This window comes from Corvus hawaiiensis, chromosome 4, assembly GCF_020740725.1.
Source record: "Corvus hawaiiensis isolate bCorHaw1 chromosome 4, bCorHaw1.pri.cur, whole genome shotgun sequence".
NCBI lineage: Eukaryota > Metazoa > Chordata > Aves > Passeriformes > Corvidae > Corvus > Corvus hawaiiensis.
In genome coordinates this window covers 28,051,256-28,070,744 of record NC_063216.1, presented here as the reverse complement: position 1 = coordinate 28,070,744, position 19,489 = coordinate 28,051,256, and the positions used below count along the sequence as shown (strand labels likewise).

At 49.5% G+C, this 19,489-nt stretch overlaps 1 protein-coding gene across 5 annotated transcripts; it reads left to right on the top strand.

Moving 5' to 3' along the window:
* The first annotated feature begins 204 nt into the window (after nucleotides 1-204).
* TMPRSS6 (transmembrane serine protease 6) lies at nucleotides 205-18,466 on the top strand. Of its 5 annotated transcripts, XM_048302669.1 has the most exons (19): nucleotides 231-651; nucleotides 738-857; nucleotides 2,502-2,658; nucleotides 2,834-2,976; nucleotides 3,151-3,218; nucleotides 4,458-4,642; nucleotides 7,357-7,398; nucleotides 8,244-8,448; nucleotides 8,783-8,919; nucleotides 9,485-9,597; nucleotides 10,075-10,184; nucleotides 11,261-11,406; nucleotides 12,360-12,458; nucleotides 14,370-14,483; nucleotides 14,769-14,885; nucleotides 15,615-15,783; nucleotides 16,182-16,453; nucleotides 17,134-17,270; nucleotides 17,956-18,466. In XM_048302669.1, the coding sequence occupies exons 3-19, from the start codon at nucleotides 2,511-2,513 to the stop codon at nucleotides 18,112-18,114; spliced, it is 2,364 nt and encodes a 787-aa protein (XP_048158626.1). In that variant the 5' UTR covers nucleotides 231-651; nucleotides 738-857; nucleotides 2,502-2,510; the 3' UTR covers nucleotides 18,115-18,466. The 5 variants fall into 5 exon arrangements, with proteins under 5 accessions (XP_048158628.1, XP_048158626.1, XP_048158625.1 ...); XM_048302671.1 differs by lacking the exons at nucleotides 231-651; nucleotides 738-857 and adding an exon at nucleotides 205-224; XM_048302668.1 differs by having other exon boundaries at nucleotides 231-857.
* Nucleotides 18,467-19,489: the final 1,023 nt, after the last annotated feature.

Here is a 19,489-nt window from a genome sequence, read left to right as displayed (position 1 = left end):
CTGAAAATATCTATCCCTGCCCAGCTGCCAAAATGAGCCCAAGTGAGCCCTGGCTCAAATGAGCTCAACCCCAGGTCGATGTCACTGGCTGGAGCTCAGCCCTGGGTCAGGAGTCACCCATTTATTGACAGAATAACTCTGTTTACTCTGCTCTAGCTGCGGTGTCTCTGCTTTTTGTGAAAAACAAAGGGGCACATACAGACCTGCAGGACTGCAAGCAGAAGGTTGTGTAGGAAAAGTAGCTGAGGAGGAGGACCTGGGGCTGGAAGAATAGCAGATGCTGCAGGGAGGCATAAGTGGTGGTGCAGCTGAGTGTGGGGAGCCCCGTGTCAGGAGAGTGGGCAGCGGGAATTGCAAGCAGACAAGAGCGAGTCTCTGAGGCTGGCACTGAGAGGCACTGTGCTTTGCTTTCATCCGCCTGAACACTGTGGCAACCAGACCCACTGTCTACTGCTGTCTTCCCTCTTTCCAGCCATCTACACCTGCCAGCCAGCATCTGCTCCATCCCTGTGCAGGGGAGCACACACCGATGAGACCAAAGAGGGTGCCTAAGAAATACAGCAGTTGCTCAGCAACTCCTTGTCCCCCGAGGAGGACAACGTAAGCGATCTGCACCCGTCTCCTGGGTTGCTCTTCTCTGCACAGCTGAAGGTGCTCCTACCTTGACTTTTTCTGGACTTCCCCTGCTCAGCCTGCAGATCTTCTCCCACTTTAAGCCTCCAAACCCTCAATTTCAGAAAAGGAAAAAGCCATCGTGCAGGGTACGCTGACCCACTGCGGCAGGACGGTGCAGGACAAAGGCCGAGCTGAAGGGACATGGCACGGGGTTATTGATCACTGAGGAGACCTTGAGCTGGGTAAATAGATGTCCTGCTTTCTCCCGCTCTCCCTGCAGGTGTGAGCTGGCTTGCCTAGGGGTGTGGGCCAGGTCTCACAGGCAGCAGCAGGCTTTAGAGGTAGGTCTGCAGCTCTGGGGGAAACCCCAGTGCCTGCCACCAAATCTACTAACAAAGAGGCTCTTCTGCTGCTTCCTGCCCTCCCCCCCTGCCCCTCCATCTGCGGTTGTGTGCTTATGCCTGCTGTTTCTGAAGGGATGCTGTGGTAGCGGAGAAGTGCCCTTGCCCTCCTGGACTACCCAACTTGGCTCCTTGGGGAGCAGATCCTTCCCAGAGGCTGTGCAGAAAGGTGCCCCAGAAGGAGCGAGGGAGGGCAGTCTGTGCTGGGCCTGTTAGTGCCACCCTCCTCTCTGGAAGGGTGTGTTACAGCAAGTGGATGTGTGACTGCTTGTCCGGGTGGGGGTGTTCACCAGGCTGGGCATAATGCTCTGGAGTGAGTTACCTGGTGCTTACACTCTGCAAATGTGTTTCCATGTTGCAAGGCAGCCTGGAGGGCTTGGGGCTCTGCAACTGGCGGGGAGGAGGCTGAAAAGCCCACTCACCCTTATCAGGTGATGCTCAGTGGCATCCACATGGGCTAAAATGCGCATGAGGCCAGCCACCTCTTCCCTCAGCTGTAGCAAGTCCCTCCCATGCACTCCTCTCCCCAGGTTCACATGCACCACTGGGCACAAAGATGACTCACAGACACACAGACAGGACACAAGCATTCCACAAGACTTCTGTGTCCTCCCATGCAGATGCATTCACATCCCTTTCCCCTCCAAAACAGAAATGCAGAAAGCCTTTGAGGGCAGGCATGCACTGCGTGGTGGCAGGGGAAAGGAGGAGGAAAATGGGTGACAAAACCAGTATTAGTGTGGCTCTGTCAGGCAAAGGTATTTCTTATCCTCAGAGTGTGGGGCTGACAGAAGGGATGCAGTCAGGAAGAAGCAAAAGAAGCAGCCTGGGGGAGATGTGGGGTAAAGGAAAACAGAAGGTGTCCCCTGGCACAGGCAGAGGGTGGTGAAGGGCTGAATGTTACTCAGGTGCTCTCTTCTTATTAGCTCAGCTATTGAGCCAGTGCCAGCGTTGGCTTTGCCTGGGAACACATGGTCTGGTGGGAATGGCAAGGTTTGCTTACTTTTAGAGATCAAGATAAAAATGGCATGGCAGGCAAAGTGCAACTTCAGGCTCCCAGGCTGTGGCTGGATCATGCAACTTTTGCTCACATTTCAGGTCACAGGTTTTCTTCTGCATCGATTTCTAGATCAATAAAATACCAGTTTTAAAACAATTCCCAGCCTGGGGGACAACACTTTTGTATTCAGAGGAATTCATTATTGTACTCATTTGCGGTTTTGACAGAGGCAAAACCCAGAGAATGCCTTTGAAAACTGAGGGATTGCCAAGAGATGTAGACAGGACAGTGTCCTGGAAGCCTGTATCCCACTGATTTAGCAGTTTTACCCACATTTGCTTTGAGCAAAGTCTTTCATGGTTTGCACAGTCATCTCTTGGGGCTGTAGATCTTAGGAGAGGAGGACAGATTTGGCATAACACCTCCAGAGAGGGTGTAAAGGGAAACAGAAAAACCAGCCTGACCTTGGCATGCTGTGTCACCAGACGCGCCTGATGGAGGCCGAGGAACAGGAGGAAGACTCCAGCTCGCTCTCAAATGACAAATCAGAGACTAACTCACGTCGCTGCCTCCGCTATGTGCCCCTTGGGATAGCCTTTCTTGTGCTGGCTGGAGCTGCTGCAGCCACCTGGTATTTCCTAGGTAAAAATTCACATGTTTTTTTCCCCCTGCAGGAGGTGGATGGGGGATAGTCAAAGCAATGCCCAGCCCGAAGCACATTGGTGACTCTGGGGGATCTTTGGGTAGTCATAAACATGGGTAACCCCCTGTTTCCTATGTATCACTGAGGTAACTCAGTAGTGTCTTCTCTTGGCAGACTACAGACCATGGCACCTGGAGCCATCTGTCCTGCAGTTTTACTGTGGCAGCCTCCAGGTCCTCAACCGCCGGTACTCCCTGGACCTCGGGCAGGTGGAGTCCAGAGCCTTCTGGGTGGAGTCAGCTAAGCTCCAGAACATGGTGAGGGCAGTTTCATGAGCGGAGCCAGCCCTGAGGCTGCTCAGTCAGTAGAATGAGGAAGGGGTAAGGCACCCCCATCCAAGGGCAGACTTGCCTGTATGGCAAGAGGGATGAAACATCAGATCAGGCACTCTAACATTGCGCTGTAGTTCTCAGACGACATTCTCATTGCAGCTGAAGGAACTGATTCGTGCCACGGAGCTGGGTCGATACTACAACTCGAGCACGGTGTATGCCTTTGGGTGAGTAGCACCCACAGCATATTTGCCTGTTTGTGTGTGAAAGCTTCCAGTAAACTGTACTCTGGTTTCACTGAAATCTGCCCATGACAAACTTCTGCAGTCCCTTCCATGAGCTCCAGGCTAGGCTGGACAGTCCAGATTCAGAATGATTTCAGCATAACAGAGCTGGGGATATTTTGATGTCCCTGTTTATCCCAGGTCAAGATGAAAAGCCAAAACTGAGAAATTTTTCAGTGAGGCAAAAGTTCAAGAGAGCAAAAAAAAAATCATTGGGAAGAGATTAAAAAAAAATTTGTCTTGGCATTGTCAGTAGAAACTAAGCAGCTGGAAATTGATTTGTCTAATTCAAGAAAGCTATTTTATGGCCTGACTCTAGGCACCAGAAGGGAGAGGCCAGAATGCACCATGAAAAAGTTATTCCTGCCAAGAAGCATGGACCACCTGGGAACAGGGTAACAGTGGAATGGGACAGATGTGGGACTACAGCTTTGCAGGTCATAACAGTAGATCAGGATAGCAGAAATAATTTCCAGACTGATGGTCATTTGCTTCTGATTTTTTTCCTATGAAAACCACACCCCTAAATCAGTCCTTCACCTGAGGAACATTCCAGCTTTGATGTGATTCCATTTTCAACTGGGGAAAGAAGTGTTTCGCTTGCACATCTTCCTCCAGCCTTTTATTGAACAAAGATGTGTTTCAACATCTCCTTGCCCTCCCCCAGCCAATTTTCTCTGCCAGCTGGTTGAACAGAACTTTCCCAGTCTCAGTCTCCTGCAGCTTTAGCCTGCCCAGCATTAATGGGTTGTGGTAAGGTTCCTGGTCATAAATCATACACTTGTCACCACTGGGAGATGAGACAAAGTCTTGGGCTTTTATTTTCAACCCCTGGTCAGTAGTACTCAAAGGTCATTTCTACCTGAAATTAGACTACTCATTAGACTAGTCTTGATTAATTACCACATTAATTTGAGCTCATATGGTCATCACTAAAGCCAGATGGCATAGAAAGGCTTCTTCCGATAAAGCACCGAGCATTGACTCACCACACCATGGACACTGCAGCTCTCCTGCCCCACTCAAAGAGGTTCCTCTGGGTCACAGCAGCAGAACTGGAAAGTCTACACAAATGTGTCTGATTGTGGAAAAACAGTGGGGAGGGTTAATCTCCCGGGTTTTTCTCTCCAGTAATTCTGGAGATGAAGAGCAAGACTATTTCACATGCTATTTCTCTGTTAGGGGGGGAGCCCTGACCTTCTTCTTCTGGTTCACCCTCCAAATCCCTGAGAGTCAGCAGAAGGAAGCAACTGCTGAGAGGGTAAACACAGTGCTCCACCAAGAGCTCTCCACCAGCTTCAACAGCTCAGGCAGCCTGTCCTACCAGACGGAGTACAGGATCAACCCAGACTCTCTGGTTCTCCTGGGTAAGTACCAGCTGCTCAGCTGTGGCCTGAGCACTCAGAAATGCTCCACAATGTATAATGTTAGGAGAAAAGGCCAGGACTCACTATTGAAGGAGACAGAAAAAATTTGAAGAGGATGAGGGAAATAGTAAGGATCAGGAGATACAATTACTCACATTTTTTCCTGATAGAGAAAAACTGAAGTTTGATGTTAAAAAAAAATAATAATTCCTTTGAAGGATTAAAATTATTGGAGATGCACCTGACCATGATCAGATAGGTAATTTTTTTTTTTCAGCCATCAGCTTTGGCTTCTGTAGAGCAAGATCTTAGACAGGTCATGACTTTGATCAGCTCAGCTTGAAAATAGAGAGCATTTAGGTTTCCTGCTTTCCTTTGGGAGATTATTCCAGACTATTTGATAGAGAGAACAAAAGCAACATATCTGAGTCACCACTAAGTCTTCCTCTGAGACAAAGCATCATTGTCACTTCAGTTCTTGACGTATGATTTTAAGGATTATTTATTGCTGCCCACAGTGAAGGTCACAGCCTGTTTAAAAAGCCACCCATGCAAAACTGGTCTAAAGTAAGTGTTAGGTAAAGCACTAGGGATGTAGCTATAGTCAATGCATACAAGTCCAATGGAATTTATATTTATAATGATCTTTATAATGAGGCTTAACTTGTCAGCCTGGTCTGATCCCTCTTACAGAGTCCCAAATCTCCCAGGTTTTAAAATACACTGTGTTTATTATCTCCTCTTGGGACTCCTATTTCCAAGTTTCTTCTTCCCATGAGATGTTACATCTCCAAGTTGGTTTCTTCTTTTTTCCTAGACATGCTATCTTGCATTATTCTAAGATAAAGCTTCTTTTATTATATCCTACAGATACCTCCTTTACCTTTTACCCCCACATCCCAATTGTTTTGTGGGTCATTTTTTGGTGTCCATAAAGAAAATTCAATTTCCTCTAAATGATTTTCCCTCCCTCATCCAGATAATCATTTTAAGACCCTAGTCAGAAGCTGCATTGGCATCTCATCAAGACATCTCCTCCCACAGTTACCATTAGTTCCTTATTTCTACTTATGATTTGTTTCCAGCATACCAGACCCTATGCTCAGCCAATTTAAACGAACTTTCTTAACAAAGATATCACAAGGAAATATGCTGAATCCTTCCAAGTCAGCTCATCTAGGATTTTCATTTTATTTGCTCACTTCATAATGCAACTCATAAACAAATAAAAATGATGGTGCCATAATTTTAGCTGTTCCCAGTTCCCTCTTACTTGCTTTGCATCTGTTTCACTGTTTTATTCATTTCAGCAGACCACACTTCTTTCTATTTTGGACTTAACACACCAGTTGTGGTTTATCCCGCTCCTTCTGCTTTCCCTAGTCCTTTCCACCTCCCTCTCCAGTCAGAAGTATAGTCCGATAACTGAGGCAAAAGCCAGAAACTTCTTATACTGCTGAGCCAGGGTGACCTCCAGCCAATGGCTTAACCTCTGGTTTCATTTGCCCTGTACAGTTAGAGTGAAAAAACAGCTAGCTCATAGCAGGTCATTAGCACTTCATTGCTTCCTGACAGACTCTTGCCGGGTTGCTCAGCTCTAAACATTCACTCTGCCTTGAGACACAGAGCTGCAAACCACTGAGTAGCACAGGAACCTCTCCAGTGCTTTACTTATTACTAACAGGCACATTCACCCCAGTAACACAGCTCCCCTCTTCCCCAAAAGTCTTTCAGGACTTCGTTTTTCAGGAACTCGGGCTTATTACCTTCAGATAAAAGAGTACTTACTACCAGCTCTGCACAAACTATTCCCTACAGCACATGAGCTTCGCTAGGATCCTGCCTTATGCCTGCAGGATCCTCTTTTCCACAACATCTGTTTTTCCTATGACAAAACCACTCATCTCTCCCCATAGAATTGCTTGGAAACTACAGCAGACCAAAGCCCTGACCTAGGCATACCCCCAACAACAGTCCTCACACCCAGCTGACCTCACAGTGCCTTTTATTTTGGCAATTATTCCCAGTAGCACCTGATCTCTGGCTGATTCCAGTTCAGCTGGGAGGCTGGAGAAAAGCCCAGGTCTCTTAAAGTGTTGTCCACCCCGTGAGTATTTTGCACAGATTTGTAGCCCTTGCTGGTCTCTTTCTCTGCAACTCCCTGCTCCAAAGGTGGACTCTATAAGGATGTCAAGTAGCCCATTGCAGAGTGGTCATCAAAAGAGGACTCCTTCTCCACCCTCAGTAGCTCCCATGTGTTTGGGCACTCTTTAAACTGGGACAGCAGATGGTGAAGGCTCTGGGAAGTGGGATTGTGCCCTGTGATGTGGCTGGCAGAGGAGGGGGATGACTGCCTGAAGCAATGCCAGCTCTCCTGGGGAGAGGAAGAGGTCCCAGAACAGCACACAAAAATGGGCCAGGAAAAAAGGCAGAGAAGCCCATGGTGGGCTGGAAAGCATGAATTAGGGCTGCCAGATGTGGGTCAGGGGCAGAGAAATTTCCCAGAGAAATGGGTTGGGGAAGGCAGGACTGAAACAGGTCCCTGAGAGCTGACAGAGGGGTAGCTGCAGGATGCCCCATGCTGAAGTTGTAAGTGAGCCAGTTACGTGAGGAAGGAAGGGAGTCCTCACCTGCCATGCTAGGTTATCAGATTATCTTTTTTTATCCAGTTTATGCTTTTGTTTATCTTCCTTTGTATTTTTTTTTTCTAACAGAATCCAGTGTGAAAGACATAGTAGTGCTGAAATCCACTCTGGGTAGGCTACCTTTTCCTTTCCTTTTGAGTTCGTGACTTTATGGGAGGGATTTTCACAGGGGACAGAAAACTTATCTGCCTCCTGGAGTTGTAAATCCTGGGAAGGGGAGTAGGAGCAGGGGAGCACCAGTGCTGCTGCTTGTCCAGATCCAAACTACATGACTGCTATGTGCTGGATGGCTCTGGGCAGAGATACCAGCTGCCAGGGGCAATGCAGCCACCTCAGACTCCCTACTAATGAGAACTGTGAAATAGCTTGGTGTACTGGTACCACACTGCTAATTCCAGGCCTCATGCAATACTGCTGAGTGGGGTGGGGATTTCCTGCGTGGCTCTGCGCTGGATGTGCCTCATTTAGGAGTCTGTTGTCTTGGCAATGTTTGAAGATGCTTTTAGTAATTTCAGGCAGTGTTGTGAGTTCTCTGTCTAGCAGCTTGCATTAGATATGCTATTAGAAGCTCACCTTTAAGCTGACATTTACTCAAAAGTCCTGGTGTGAAAGTCTTCTGAAACCTGGAATTCAGATGAGGGAGATGTAAAGCCAGGAAGAATATAGGGCTGAGAGGAGAAAGAAGTAAAAACATAACCTAAAGCCAGTGGAAGATAACTGTGCTGTGCTGATATTTAAAGCCTGAGGTAGTATTAGCTTAACCAAGGAAAAGGGGACAGTTCTTACAGAAAGAGAAACTGGGGCAATGGTACGAAAGGATCAGTGCCACCACAACATACGTAAAAGTAAACCGAGACCACTGGGATGAGTCAGCCTTACCCTAAAACAGGGCTTACGCTGATGTACCAAGTGACAGTCCCATATCTTAATTTCCCTTACAACCACCTCTGTTTCAGGTTGCTACAGGTACAGCTATGTCCAGGAGGATGACATCCTAAGGCTGGAGGGCCCTGACTACCTGGCCTCCAGTTGTCTTTGGCACCTCCATGGCCTCAAGGGCTACATGATCAAGCTACGCCTGGAGTGGACTCTGCCTGACTGCAGGGACCGCCTGGCAATGTACGATGCAGCCGGGCCCCTGGAGAAACACCTCATCACCTCGTAGGTAGCTCCCGAGCAGGGAGAACACGCTGGGGAAGGCAGGCAGGATGGCACGACACACCACAGCAGGGGAAGGTGTCAAGAGTACATCAGAGGAGGTTCTCTTTGATGTACAACCTGCCTGTTGCTGATGAGCTGAAGTCACTGATGTGGGATATGTCTCGCACAGCCATGCAGCAGGAGCTGTCGCTGTTGGCCCTTTGTTTGGTTCAGTCAGTGCCTCACAACTGCTGTGTGTGGATAACACAGATCTCCATTGTCTCTCTTTCTCGTACTTCTCTTTTATTTGTTTATTGCTTGCTTCACTCCCATCCTTTTATCTCTTTCCCCTGAGGATCTATGGCTGCAGCCGGCAGGAGCCCATCGTGGAAGTCCTTTCATCTGGCCCTGTCATGTCCATTGTGTGGAAAAAAGCCATGTACAGCTACTATGACCCCTTCATCCTCTCAGCACAGGCGGTGGCCCTCGAAGGTGAGGAAGGCTGGAGGAGGGTGGTTGTAGTTACAAGGAGAATATGGGTTATCTCCTGCAGTATCAGAGCTCCTGGAGGTCCTGCATCCCTACTAGGGGCAGAATTCCCTCTGGATTGCAAGGGTGGTCAGTAAAAGGCAGGTTACATGTTGCTGCCTCACTTGGACTCATACACTAGCATGTGGCTTGAGACTTTACAGCTCAGGGGCTGGCACGCAGCACCTGAGTGACTGTGATGCTTTAGGAGAAGGCCAAGCTCTCACGCATGGACAGACCAGATGTGGCCTGGACATCGCATCCACACGCGCTTGTAGATGAATGTCAATCTAACATAAGACACTAAGACAGCAAAATACATTACCATTACACTTCTCTGGACAAGAGGGGGAGGCTACAAAGGTTGCTGGGTAGAAATGGCTGCTTGAAGGGAGACAGCACAGCACCCCAGTCACCTTTGGCATCAGGCCTTAGAGTCCCTTCTCTCCTCCAGTGGGCTGGATACATGGCCTCCCCGGGCTGAGGCTGAGCTGACAGAGAGCAGGGCTTTGAATGTCTGTATTTACAGCTTGTGAAGTGAACATAACTCTGCGGGAGAGCCTGGAGTTGCAGGGGAAGATCGGCACCCCACACTACCCCAGCTACTACTCGCCCAACACGCAGTGCACCTGGCACATGATGGTAAGAGCCAGCTCCCACAAGAGCATCCATCCCATCCCCAAAACCCAGGCAGCACTCTGCACATTGTGGGGGGTACAGCCAGGGCTCTCAGTCAGATCATCATGAGAAGCAAGCAGAGGGTGGCAGCCTGCCCAACCTCCACATAAGGTGTGTTTCTGAAGGGGAAGGAGTCTAATATTGCATACCAGCACAGAGATGCCATAGCTGAGGAGGAATCTGAAACCTCATCTCCAGAGGAGTTCTTCAAAACAGAACCACATTGATAGGAATTGAGAGGAATTGCCAGGCTTTGACACCAACAGCAGAGGCACCCTGGGCTGTGGCACAGCTCCAGCTTAGAGGGTGCTTCTTTCTGACCTGCAATGTGGCCAGATAAGTCTGGCCTTCTCATTTGCTCTGCTCGTTTCTGACTTACGGAGTGTGCTGTAACGCTCCTGGGAGCCATCTGCCCTCTGCTCTGCACCCCCTTGTCTGCAGGTCCCATCCCTCGACTATGGGGTCACCCTCTGGTTCGACGCCTACGCACTCAGCAGACAGAAGCATGACCTGCCCTGTACCCAAGGCCAGTGGATAATTCAGAACAGAAGGTGTGTGGTGGGGTCCTGGTTTCTGTCTCTCACTTTCTACCTGGGATAAAACTGGGATTAAACCTCTGCAGGTTCCCTGCTCACTTCAGTCACCGTATTTGAAGAAGAAGAGCCACACACTGAGCTGCACTCAGTGGCCACTCTTGGTGCTGGTGCCTCCTGCTTTTCTGCTCGTCTTGTTCACTCTCTCTCCAGTGAACACATTTCTTACAGATTTGCTTCGAGCTACCAACCTGCTTTCCCTGTCTTGCTGTTTGCATCAGGCTTCTTAGTTTTCTCCTCTGTGTGTAACCTTGGTGTCCTCCCACGTCTCCTGTGTTTGCAAATCTGCCTGTCACCACCTCTGCAATATTATCTGTGTGTGCCATTGCCTTGCATCCACCTCCGTACAAATCTTCCCTTTAGCTCCATATCCTCCTGCTTTGACTGCAGCCACTTCCCCTGCAGGACTTCCCACAATTAGCATCCATATGTAGCTGGGCCTGCTGCTCACCACTACCTGGGTGCAAAGGATGGAGAAGTTGTTGTGCTCCCCTCTCCTCAAAGCAAGCTCTGAGATAGATGGACCTACAGCTTTTGGGTTTCCTCCCACTAACTGTAAAATTACCTGTTTCCCTCCAAAACCTCCCCCGACCCATCTCATTAGTGCCTTCTCCATGGTTCCTGTGGAGGTAACTTGTTTTCCTATGAAGGGTCTGATCAAGAGGTTATGTTACCCTGGCTTAGGATTTCCACTTTTTCTCTCCCTGCCTTCCTCTCTTAAACTGTCAGTGCCACAGTTTCTACAACATGGCTTCTTCAGGAAGATGACAAAGGAGAATCTTCTTAAATTCTAAGAACTAAACTGCTTTGCATGGCCAGATCTCAGTGCTTGCCAGAAAGTGGGAAATATGCAAAGATAGGAGGGTCGCTCTGGACTCTGTATCTCACTTATACTGAAGGCATTTTGTATTCCTGGTTTCCCCACAGCACCCAGTCTGTGTGACCCCCTTCCCACCCCAGCCCCTCTGAGCCCCCTTGCCCTGCTCTGTCTCCTGCCTCCCTCTCCAAGCCACCCCGCCTGTGTTTCCCCTCAGGTTGTGTGGCCTGCGGACCCTGCAAGCCTACGCTGAGAGGATCCCAGTCACATCTTCTGCTGACATCACCATCACCTTCACCTCGCAGATCTCCTTAACCGGCCCTGGCGTACAGGCAGCTTACAGTCTGTACAAGCAATCTGACCGTAAGCTCAGGTTCTTCCCTGCTCCTTAGTGGGGTGGTGGGGACCAGCAACCCCTCTGCACTTGGCTTGTGCCAGGAGAAACACAAGGCACAGCCCAGGAACCCTAGGTGCCATCCACCATTCAGGAAGATGCTCACAAACCAGTGACACCAGTGATGACCCCAAAAGAAGAGGCAATTATGTGCAAAGCTGCTTCTGCACATGTGGCCCTGCCTCTTGTGGCCAGAGCATCCATGCAACAAAACCCAAGGTCACAAAGCTGCTTAAAATCTTACCCTCATGTCAATATCACGGGCTGGCCTTGGGAATTCAAGGAGAAAGCACCTCTGCTTGAAGCAATATTTGTTGCTAAATTTTGATTACAAGATCTCTTAGAGAGAGCTGTTTCCTGCTCACCTTGGAATCCGTGCAAACAAGACATAAATAAAACCGCACACAAATACACACATATGCAAATGCCACCCACAGTCTGTCTTTCCAAGGCTTCACCATCTCCCTCCTAAAGGGTGCCAGTAATGCACACCAGTCCCTGAATACATGCACCTGTCAACGTGTCTAACAGCAACTCCTTCAAGGTCCCACGTAAGTTTTGATCACAGCTCCAAAGAGTCTGTTTCAGCTTTCCCGTGGCATTCAGGAGACATGAAACTGCAGTGACCCCGAGGTATGGCGTGCCAGACAGGGGGTTATCCTGGATATTGCCCATTGGTACAATGTGAAACACGGAAAGCCCTCTTTCCCCTGGTGCATAGCCTGGCTCCATATGCCCCTGTCAAGAGCAGATGACGTGGCAGATTTTGGGGAGTGCAGTGAGTGCTGCCAGCACACTGCAGCAACGCTTGTGTGGTCAGGAGGGTGTGCAACTCTGCACTTTGTTTTCAAGCCATGGTGCTCTGTTGCCGGGAAGTTTCCAGTCACTGGCGACTGATTACTCTCTTTTGGTAATTTCACAGCCTGTCCTGGGGAGTTCCTGTGTTTAGTGAACGGTTTGTGCGTCCCAGCCTGTGATGGGATCAAAGATTGCCCCAATGGACTGGATGAGAGAAATTGTGGTGAGTGATTTCTTCTCCCCACTGGTCCCTGGTCTCAGCAAGACACAGCCCCTCACTCCTCCAAGGGTAGGGAGGGATGGGGAGGATTTGGTTGGCCGAGGCACAGCCTTGTACCTCAACTTCAGGAGCTTAAACCTCTGTGCCCTTAGAAGTCTCATCCCACTGCTGTATGGCTTTAGCCTGCTCTGGAAGGAGCAGTAATGCTTCTGTCTCCTGTCACAGCACAGCCTTCCCAAGAGGGTCCCCTAGTAGCCAAGAGCACCAAGAGTTCCAGGCAGCCTGAAAGAAGTCCTCTGCCCAAGCAGTCCCCCACCTTGTCCTGCTTTCCTCCCACTCAGTCTACAACCAACATCAGCCCTGGCCTACAGCCCCCTCTGCTGTCACACCACTCAGCATCCCCCTCCCCATTCACACTTCCCCAAGCCCACCGTCTGCCCTTCTGTCTCCTCTTTCCCCCCAGGCCATTTGTGACACTTAATCTGTACAAATCCTCACTCACATATTTTGCCCCAGTTTGGGAACATCAAAGTCCTTGATCAGCCTCAGTCAGTTCTTCATGCCAAAAGCAGTTAGTGCTGATGCAGACTCCATCCTTAGCATCTCAGAACTCCTGCAGAGCCCCATTCTCATAGGAACAGTGATGCAGGCTTAGACATAACACCTAATTCGTCTGTTCTCTCATCTCTGGTGTGATGGGGGGCTCATCATATTGCTGCCACCACTAACTTTTCATTAGTTGTTTCCTACAGATGTTTTTTTACAGATAAAGAGCCCTGAACCACTGGAGACAGTGGCCAATTTTGAAAGATTCAGAGGAAGGTGTAGGAAAAGTCTAAAGTCAGAGGAAGGAGAAATATTTCTCAAGGAAGCTTTAATTCAATGCTAGAAATGTGAGAGCTCTCACAGGATTACCAAAGTTGGGTTTTGTATTGTCTGCAGTCTTGCTGATATTGTGCTCTGTCCCATCATCCAGCTATCTGACATCACAGTTTGCATTCTTCCCTCCTGTAGACATGGATACCTTTGCATCCTTATGAATATCTAATCCTTTCTTGAATCCCAGTAGCTCCTTGGCCCCAGGGATATCGTGTCATTCAGTTCCACAGGCTGACACAGACCAAGACTGACAGAAACCCCACACTTTCTCAGTGTTTTCAAACATCACTTTATATTTGAAAAAGAAAATAGAGACATTATTATTTCTTCCTTTCTCGTACTCTTGCCACTGGTGCATCTCTGACTATTCACTCTATGTCTATATGGAACAGTCCCTGTCTTTAACATCAAAGTTCAGGATGTCTCAGACCTTCATGTGCCTTTAGTCATCTAGAAGCTTCATGCTATTAATGAAGAAATCATAGTCATTGCAGTAAGAAAATGGTACACACAAACAGAACAGTTCCTGCTATGGAAATCTGTAAACAGAAATCAAACTCTGCGATGGGCAGGCAGCTTAGGCCCATCTCCATCCTCCAGTGTCCAGCAGAACTCATGGACACTGCGGAATCCATTGCTGGATTGTGACCCACGAGCTGAGGGTAACAGCAAGGCAGGAGGAATAGTGACATCACCAGACAGGATGCAGTCCTACAAAACCCTAACAAGGCAAGCAAACCAGGACTGGTGGTGGTAACTGAGGAGTCCATGGACCTCAAGGCAAGTACATAGTGCTGAGGCAGGTCTGAGACCAAGACAAGAAAAGTTAAGTCAGCAACAACAAAGTGTAAGACAGGGTCCAGGCACACCTACAATGCAGATCAGGCAAAAGCTACGCAGCTGCACTATACCAGAGCTGGTCTTAAGCACAGCTTATGAGGTGTGGGAAGAGGCTGTAGAGACTACAGGACTTAGGATCCTGACCTCACACCTTGTCTTGCATGCCTGATTCCCATGTGCTTCCCTCCTGTGCAGTGTGCCCTGCAAAGTTCCAGTGCCGTGAGGACAGCACTTGCATCGAGTTCAGCAGGGTCTGCAACCAGCAGCTGGACTGTGTCAACGGGAGTGATGAGGAATACTGCAGTGGAGGTAGGGAGGGGACAGTGCTGGGATGACAAATGCCCACCCCTGTGCTCGAGCCAAGGCTGTCTGTAGTGTACTTCCCCCATGTGACATAAGGGCACCATCTGGGAGGTAACTCGCCCAGCCTCCTCACAATGTTTGTGAGCTGTTTGTTTGTTCAGGAAACTCCCTGTCATCATTTATGGAGTTCCCCCAAGCTCTCTGCTGCCCTTTCTCCTCAGTTAAAGGACTTCAGGCTGCATCTACAACCAGCTGTCCTCTCTCAGCCTTGGTTTCCCTTCCTTTTTGCAGGGGTCCCCTGCAGTCCTTTCACCTACCGCTGTGAAGATGGGACCTGTGTGAAGAAACCCAACCCCCTGTGTGACACCACTGCGGACTGCAAGGACCTGTCTGATGAGAATCACTGTGGTGAGGAAATGATCAGCCACACCTCAGCCAGGCAGGTGCAGGAAGACACGTAGCTGCAAGTTGCCCCCTCTTTTCCCACCACCCAGAAGAAGCGCCCACCCTCCCTTGTTCCACCACCTTCTCCCCACCCCAGTCCCACAGTACCAGTGCCCCTGCTCCATCCTGCGGTGCCAGGGACAGCAGCAATGAGCCAACTCTGTGCTGAGCTGTGAGCAGGCACTTGCTCTGTGGACAGCTTCTCCCTGCCTCTCCCTTCAGGCTGAGGCATCAGGCCGGACAGACTTGTCTCACAGGCCTGGTTCTACCCACAGGCTGCCCGTTCGACCACTGTGTTGGCTTATATGCCATTGTACAAGGCTCCAGACAGGAAAATCACCCATGTCTGCATGGCTACTGGCAGGGAGGGAGTTTATGTTTTGATTTTCCCACTTGTTGTTTTCTGCAGCCTTGGTAGGCAGTGAATCACTGGGAGGGTTTCCTGACAGCACAGCAGGCAGCACAGTCAGCATGCTGCCCCAAAGGCATCCCCAGGCTGCAGCTGGAGGTAGGGAATGCTGGGAGAGAGTGCTCACTAGACCCATCCTGGACAGTACATAAAGCATCTGCTGGCTGGGTAAGACAAGCAATTAGAGGTCAAACTCTTCAGTCAACTAAGCAGGAAAGGAAAGGCAGGCACAGTGTATCGTGTTCCCTTCCTTCCCTGAAGTACCTGCTGTGTCTCCTCCTCAGACTGTGGGATGCAAGCCCCTCTCAGCAGGATTGTGGGTGGTATGAATTCTGTGGAAGGGGAGTGGCCATGGCAGGCCAGCCTGCAAGTTCGGGGCCGCCACATTTGTGGGGGAACACTGATTGCTGACCGCTGGGTGGTCTCAGCTGCGCACTGCTTCCAGGACGAGAGGTAAATGGAGAGGGGAGGTGCTGGATAGAAAGATTTGCATTGCTTTCTATGTCATGCATAATTGGAAGCTCTTCTGACTGGAGAAAATGTCATGGGGCAGCTGCACCCCTCATCTGGCACCTCAGCCATGCTTCTCCATGGCTTGGAGCTGAAGAAAGGGGTATGGATACATGCAGTATTATCTGGGGGTGCATGCAGGGAAAAGGGGGCAATGCTGGCATTCGCAGAGCAGCTTTGAGGGGGCAATGACAGTGGAAGATGCTTCACAGCTCCGTCTTTGTTTTGGCTTTGCGTTGTTCCCACATAAAGATGGAGATGTCAGCATGTGCTAGGATGGGGATAGCAGTACCTGCAAAGCCTGCCCTTTGGGTCCCATGCTCCTCTGCTGCATCCTACAGGCTGGCCTCCCCCTCCATCTGGACCGTTTACTTGGGCAAATACTTGCAAAATGCCACCGGCCATACAGAGGTGTCCTTCAAGGTTATCCATCTCTTCCTCCACCCTTATTACGAGGAGGACAGCCATGATTATGATGTGGCCCTGCTCCAGCTGGACCATCCTGTGATCATCTCATCCTTAATCCAGCCCATCTGCTTGCCTGCTCCTTCTCACATCTTTGAGCCTGGCCTTCATTGCTGGATCACTGGCTGGGGAGCCCTCAAGGAAGGTGGTAGGTTCAAGGTCTCTTAGTGGCCTACTGCAGCAGTGCTGAGGCAGAAAAATAGGTTCAGATGTGTTCTAGGCACAAGAGGTTTCTGTTCATCCCAAAACATTGTGCTTTCTTCGCTCCTTTTGATTTTGGATAATAGGTTATGCAAAGTTACCTGTTGAGTGCCCTGAAACCCCATTTGGAGAGGCAGGCATGACAGTCTGGTAATCTATATGGGGACAGTGTGTGTTTCTTCCTCCAAGGACTAGAACAGCCCTTCAGGTCAACTTAGCGCCTTCACCCACCCACAGACTTGTTCCAGCTGCTTCCTAACTGGAAACACTCAGGAGACTTTACAGAACTGGACGCTCCTGGTTTGTATTCTTAGACAGACGAGCTTAACAACCATTTCAGTGAGAAACAAACCCAAGAGTGACAACCCAGAGGTTTCCCCAAAGCAGAATACCCCTTGTCCCAAAAGATGAAGTGCCCAAAACATATCCTTGTAGGGAAAGGAATGAAGGGGAATTTTACTTCTTCCATGCAGAAAAAGTGATCTGCTGAAAGTCAGAGACTGTGATGCCAGTGGAGAGCAGAACAGAAATTCCGATGGCAGGTTTCAGCATGCAGTGAGGTAGGCATGGGCTGGGGGAAGTTCCACCGTAGCTCACCTGTGCTATTTTTGGTGCTCTACCTTTCAGGGCACATCAGCAATGTTCTGCAGAAGGTGGACGTGCAGCTCATCCAGCAAAACATCTGCAGTGAGGCCTATCACTACATGATTACTCCCAGGATGCTGTGTGCTGGCTACTACCAGGGCAAGAAGGATGCCTGCCAGGTGACAGAGGAGTCGTGGGATCAGGGGTGACTACCAGTGGTGGGATGTGTCCCAAGTCTCATAAATGCAATCCACAGTCTGAAATGAGGGGGAAAAGACTGTATAAGGTCCCTTTTCCAACACTTCCTCTGATCTAAGCTCTCATGACCACTTCTTCCCAGCATCCTTGCCTTAGACAGGATCCAAATACAGTTAAAATACTCTTTTCTCACTTCAGCCTGTTCTCCACTCTACCTCCCACTTTCAAGTCAGGTGACTACATCAGTCTCTTACACCCTCAGCCTCTTTAGCGCCTGTCATACACAGTAACCCGCCTGTTCCTTCATTACTATCAATCTCAAGGAATTCCTCTCTGCCATCCCTCAAGGAATCCAGTTAAATTCCATCAGCTTCCTTGCTTGCCACATGTTTGGAAATGCCATACACAGGAAGAGGAATCAGTAGAGCAATCAGCTTTTTGGGACCTGGCTGAGAGGGAGGAATTTGCACGATGAAGGAATAAATGAGCCAGATGTTTGCACTGTTTCTGGCGTCTACCTAAGGTACAAGGAATGTTGCAGATGTCCCAGGCACGAGTTGAGGGGATACAGGAATCTGTATACAGAGGGGCTCAAAGATGGCATAATCAGGCAGCAGCAGAACCTGGTGGATCACCATCACTTCATTTTACTTTTCTTTTTTCTAGGGTGATTCTGGAGGTCCACTGGCCTGCAAAGAACCCAGTGGCAGATGGTTTCTGGCTGGTTTGGTCAGCTGGGGAATGGGATGTGCACGTGCAAATCATTATGGAGTATACACCAGGATCACTCAAGTGCTGGGCTGGATGAACCAAACCATGAGCTGAGAAAAGTGCATCTCTGTCTTCTCCCTATCACACCTACACTCACATGGCACTCATTCCTGATCTTGCTCACTTGCCTCTCAGAAAAAGAGTGTGGGATGTTGTCAGACCCAGGATGCTCTTCTGAACAGGGTTAAAAAAAGGCTGCTGCAGGGATTGTAGAGAAAAGCAGGCAGACCCTCTTCCCCATCAGTGCTTCCCAGGGAGCATCCCAAGGGGGTTTTAGGCCATCCATCCAAAAGAGGGGGGAAGGGAGGGAGGTGGGGGAGTTGTGGGCAATGACATGACACACAGCAATAGTCCCAAGCCAATGGTTTCTGAGAAGAGGAATAAAGGGAGTTGAACTTTCCATGAACCATGTGATTCAGCCACAGTCCTATGCTGGAACATTTGCTGAAAGAAAATGTGACTGATGTAGTTAGAGATTCCAGTAACTGTGAAATCAATCTGCCTCCCTCTTCCTTCCTGCTGCTTATCCTTCATCCCCCTTCCCCTCCCATCACTCCTCCTCTTCCATCTCCCTAATTGCTTCTTTTCTTAGCTGGCGTGTGTTGTTCAGTGTGCTGTTCAGCTCAGCCGGGCAACTCTTCACGTCTCACTGACTCCCAGGCATGAGTCCAGCATTGCACCCCCAAGCACGTGTCCTGCCTCCCTGCTGGAGCAGCACCCAACCTCCACTGCTGCACTTCCCCCAGTAAAAATGCTGGAGCAGACTCCAATCCCCTTCCCTTGGCCCTTCCAAATACCTTTAACATCAGGGCGTCTCAACTGCTTCCATCTCCTATCTCAGGTAATCCAGGAGGTGAAGGAGAAGGCTTCAGGGCACAGGGCTTAAACTGCAACTGCTGCGGGTTTGGTTTTTTAACTAAAGGTGTGTGTGTGTGTGTGTGTGTGTGTGTGTGTGTGTGTGTGTGTGTACACAATTGGCCACTCTCTGGAATTAGAAATAAAATTAATTTGAGAATTTTTTTGGCTCTAGTTTGCCTCACTCTGCTAAAAATTATCTTGAGGTTTGTATGTTTTTGACCACACTCCAGTCCTGGCACTGGCAACTGGTAAAAGTTTCCACACCCCTGCCCACCCGCTACCCCAGATGTCCCTGGGGTCGATACGTTCGCTAGACAGGTGGTCCTCACTGATTGTCATGATTTAAGGGTGCAGATATCAATAAGCAAACCTGCTCTGTAGCCCAGCTGCCTGCAGTGGGGATGCAACACAGACACGCACTGACAGTGGGAAGAACCTCCAGCCCCCAGAAGACAGGCACAGCACAAGCAGCTTCTGGTGGCTCCAGGTGATGAATCCAAACTCCTTTTCTCCAACTCCCACCCCCTTACACACCAGCAGTGAATTCCTGCCAATTGAAATGAGAGGCGGC

Coding starts and splice junctions, on each gene's coding strand:
- TMPRSS6 (XM_048302671.1), top strand. CDS start 2,511: ATGGAGGCCGAGGAACAGGAGGAAGACTCCAGCTCGCTCTCAAATGAC. Junction 3,219..4,457: donor AGCACGGTGTATGCCTTTGG/GTGAGTAGCACC, acceptor TTTCTCTGTTAG/GGGGGGAGCCCTGACCTTCT. Junction 11,407..12,359: donor TCTGTACAAGCAATCTGACC/GTAAGCTCAGGT, acceptor GTAATTTCACAG/CCTGTCCTGGGGAGTTCCTG.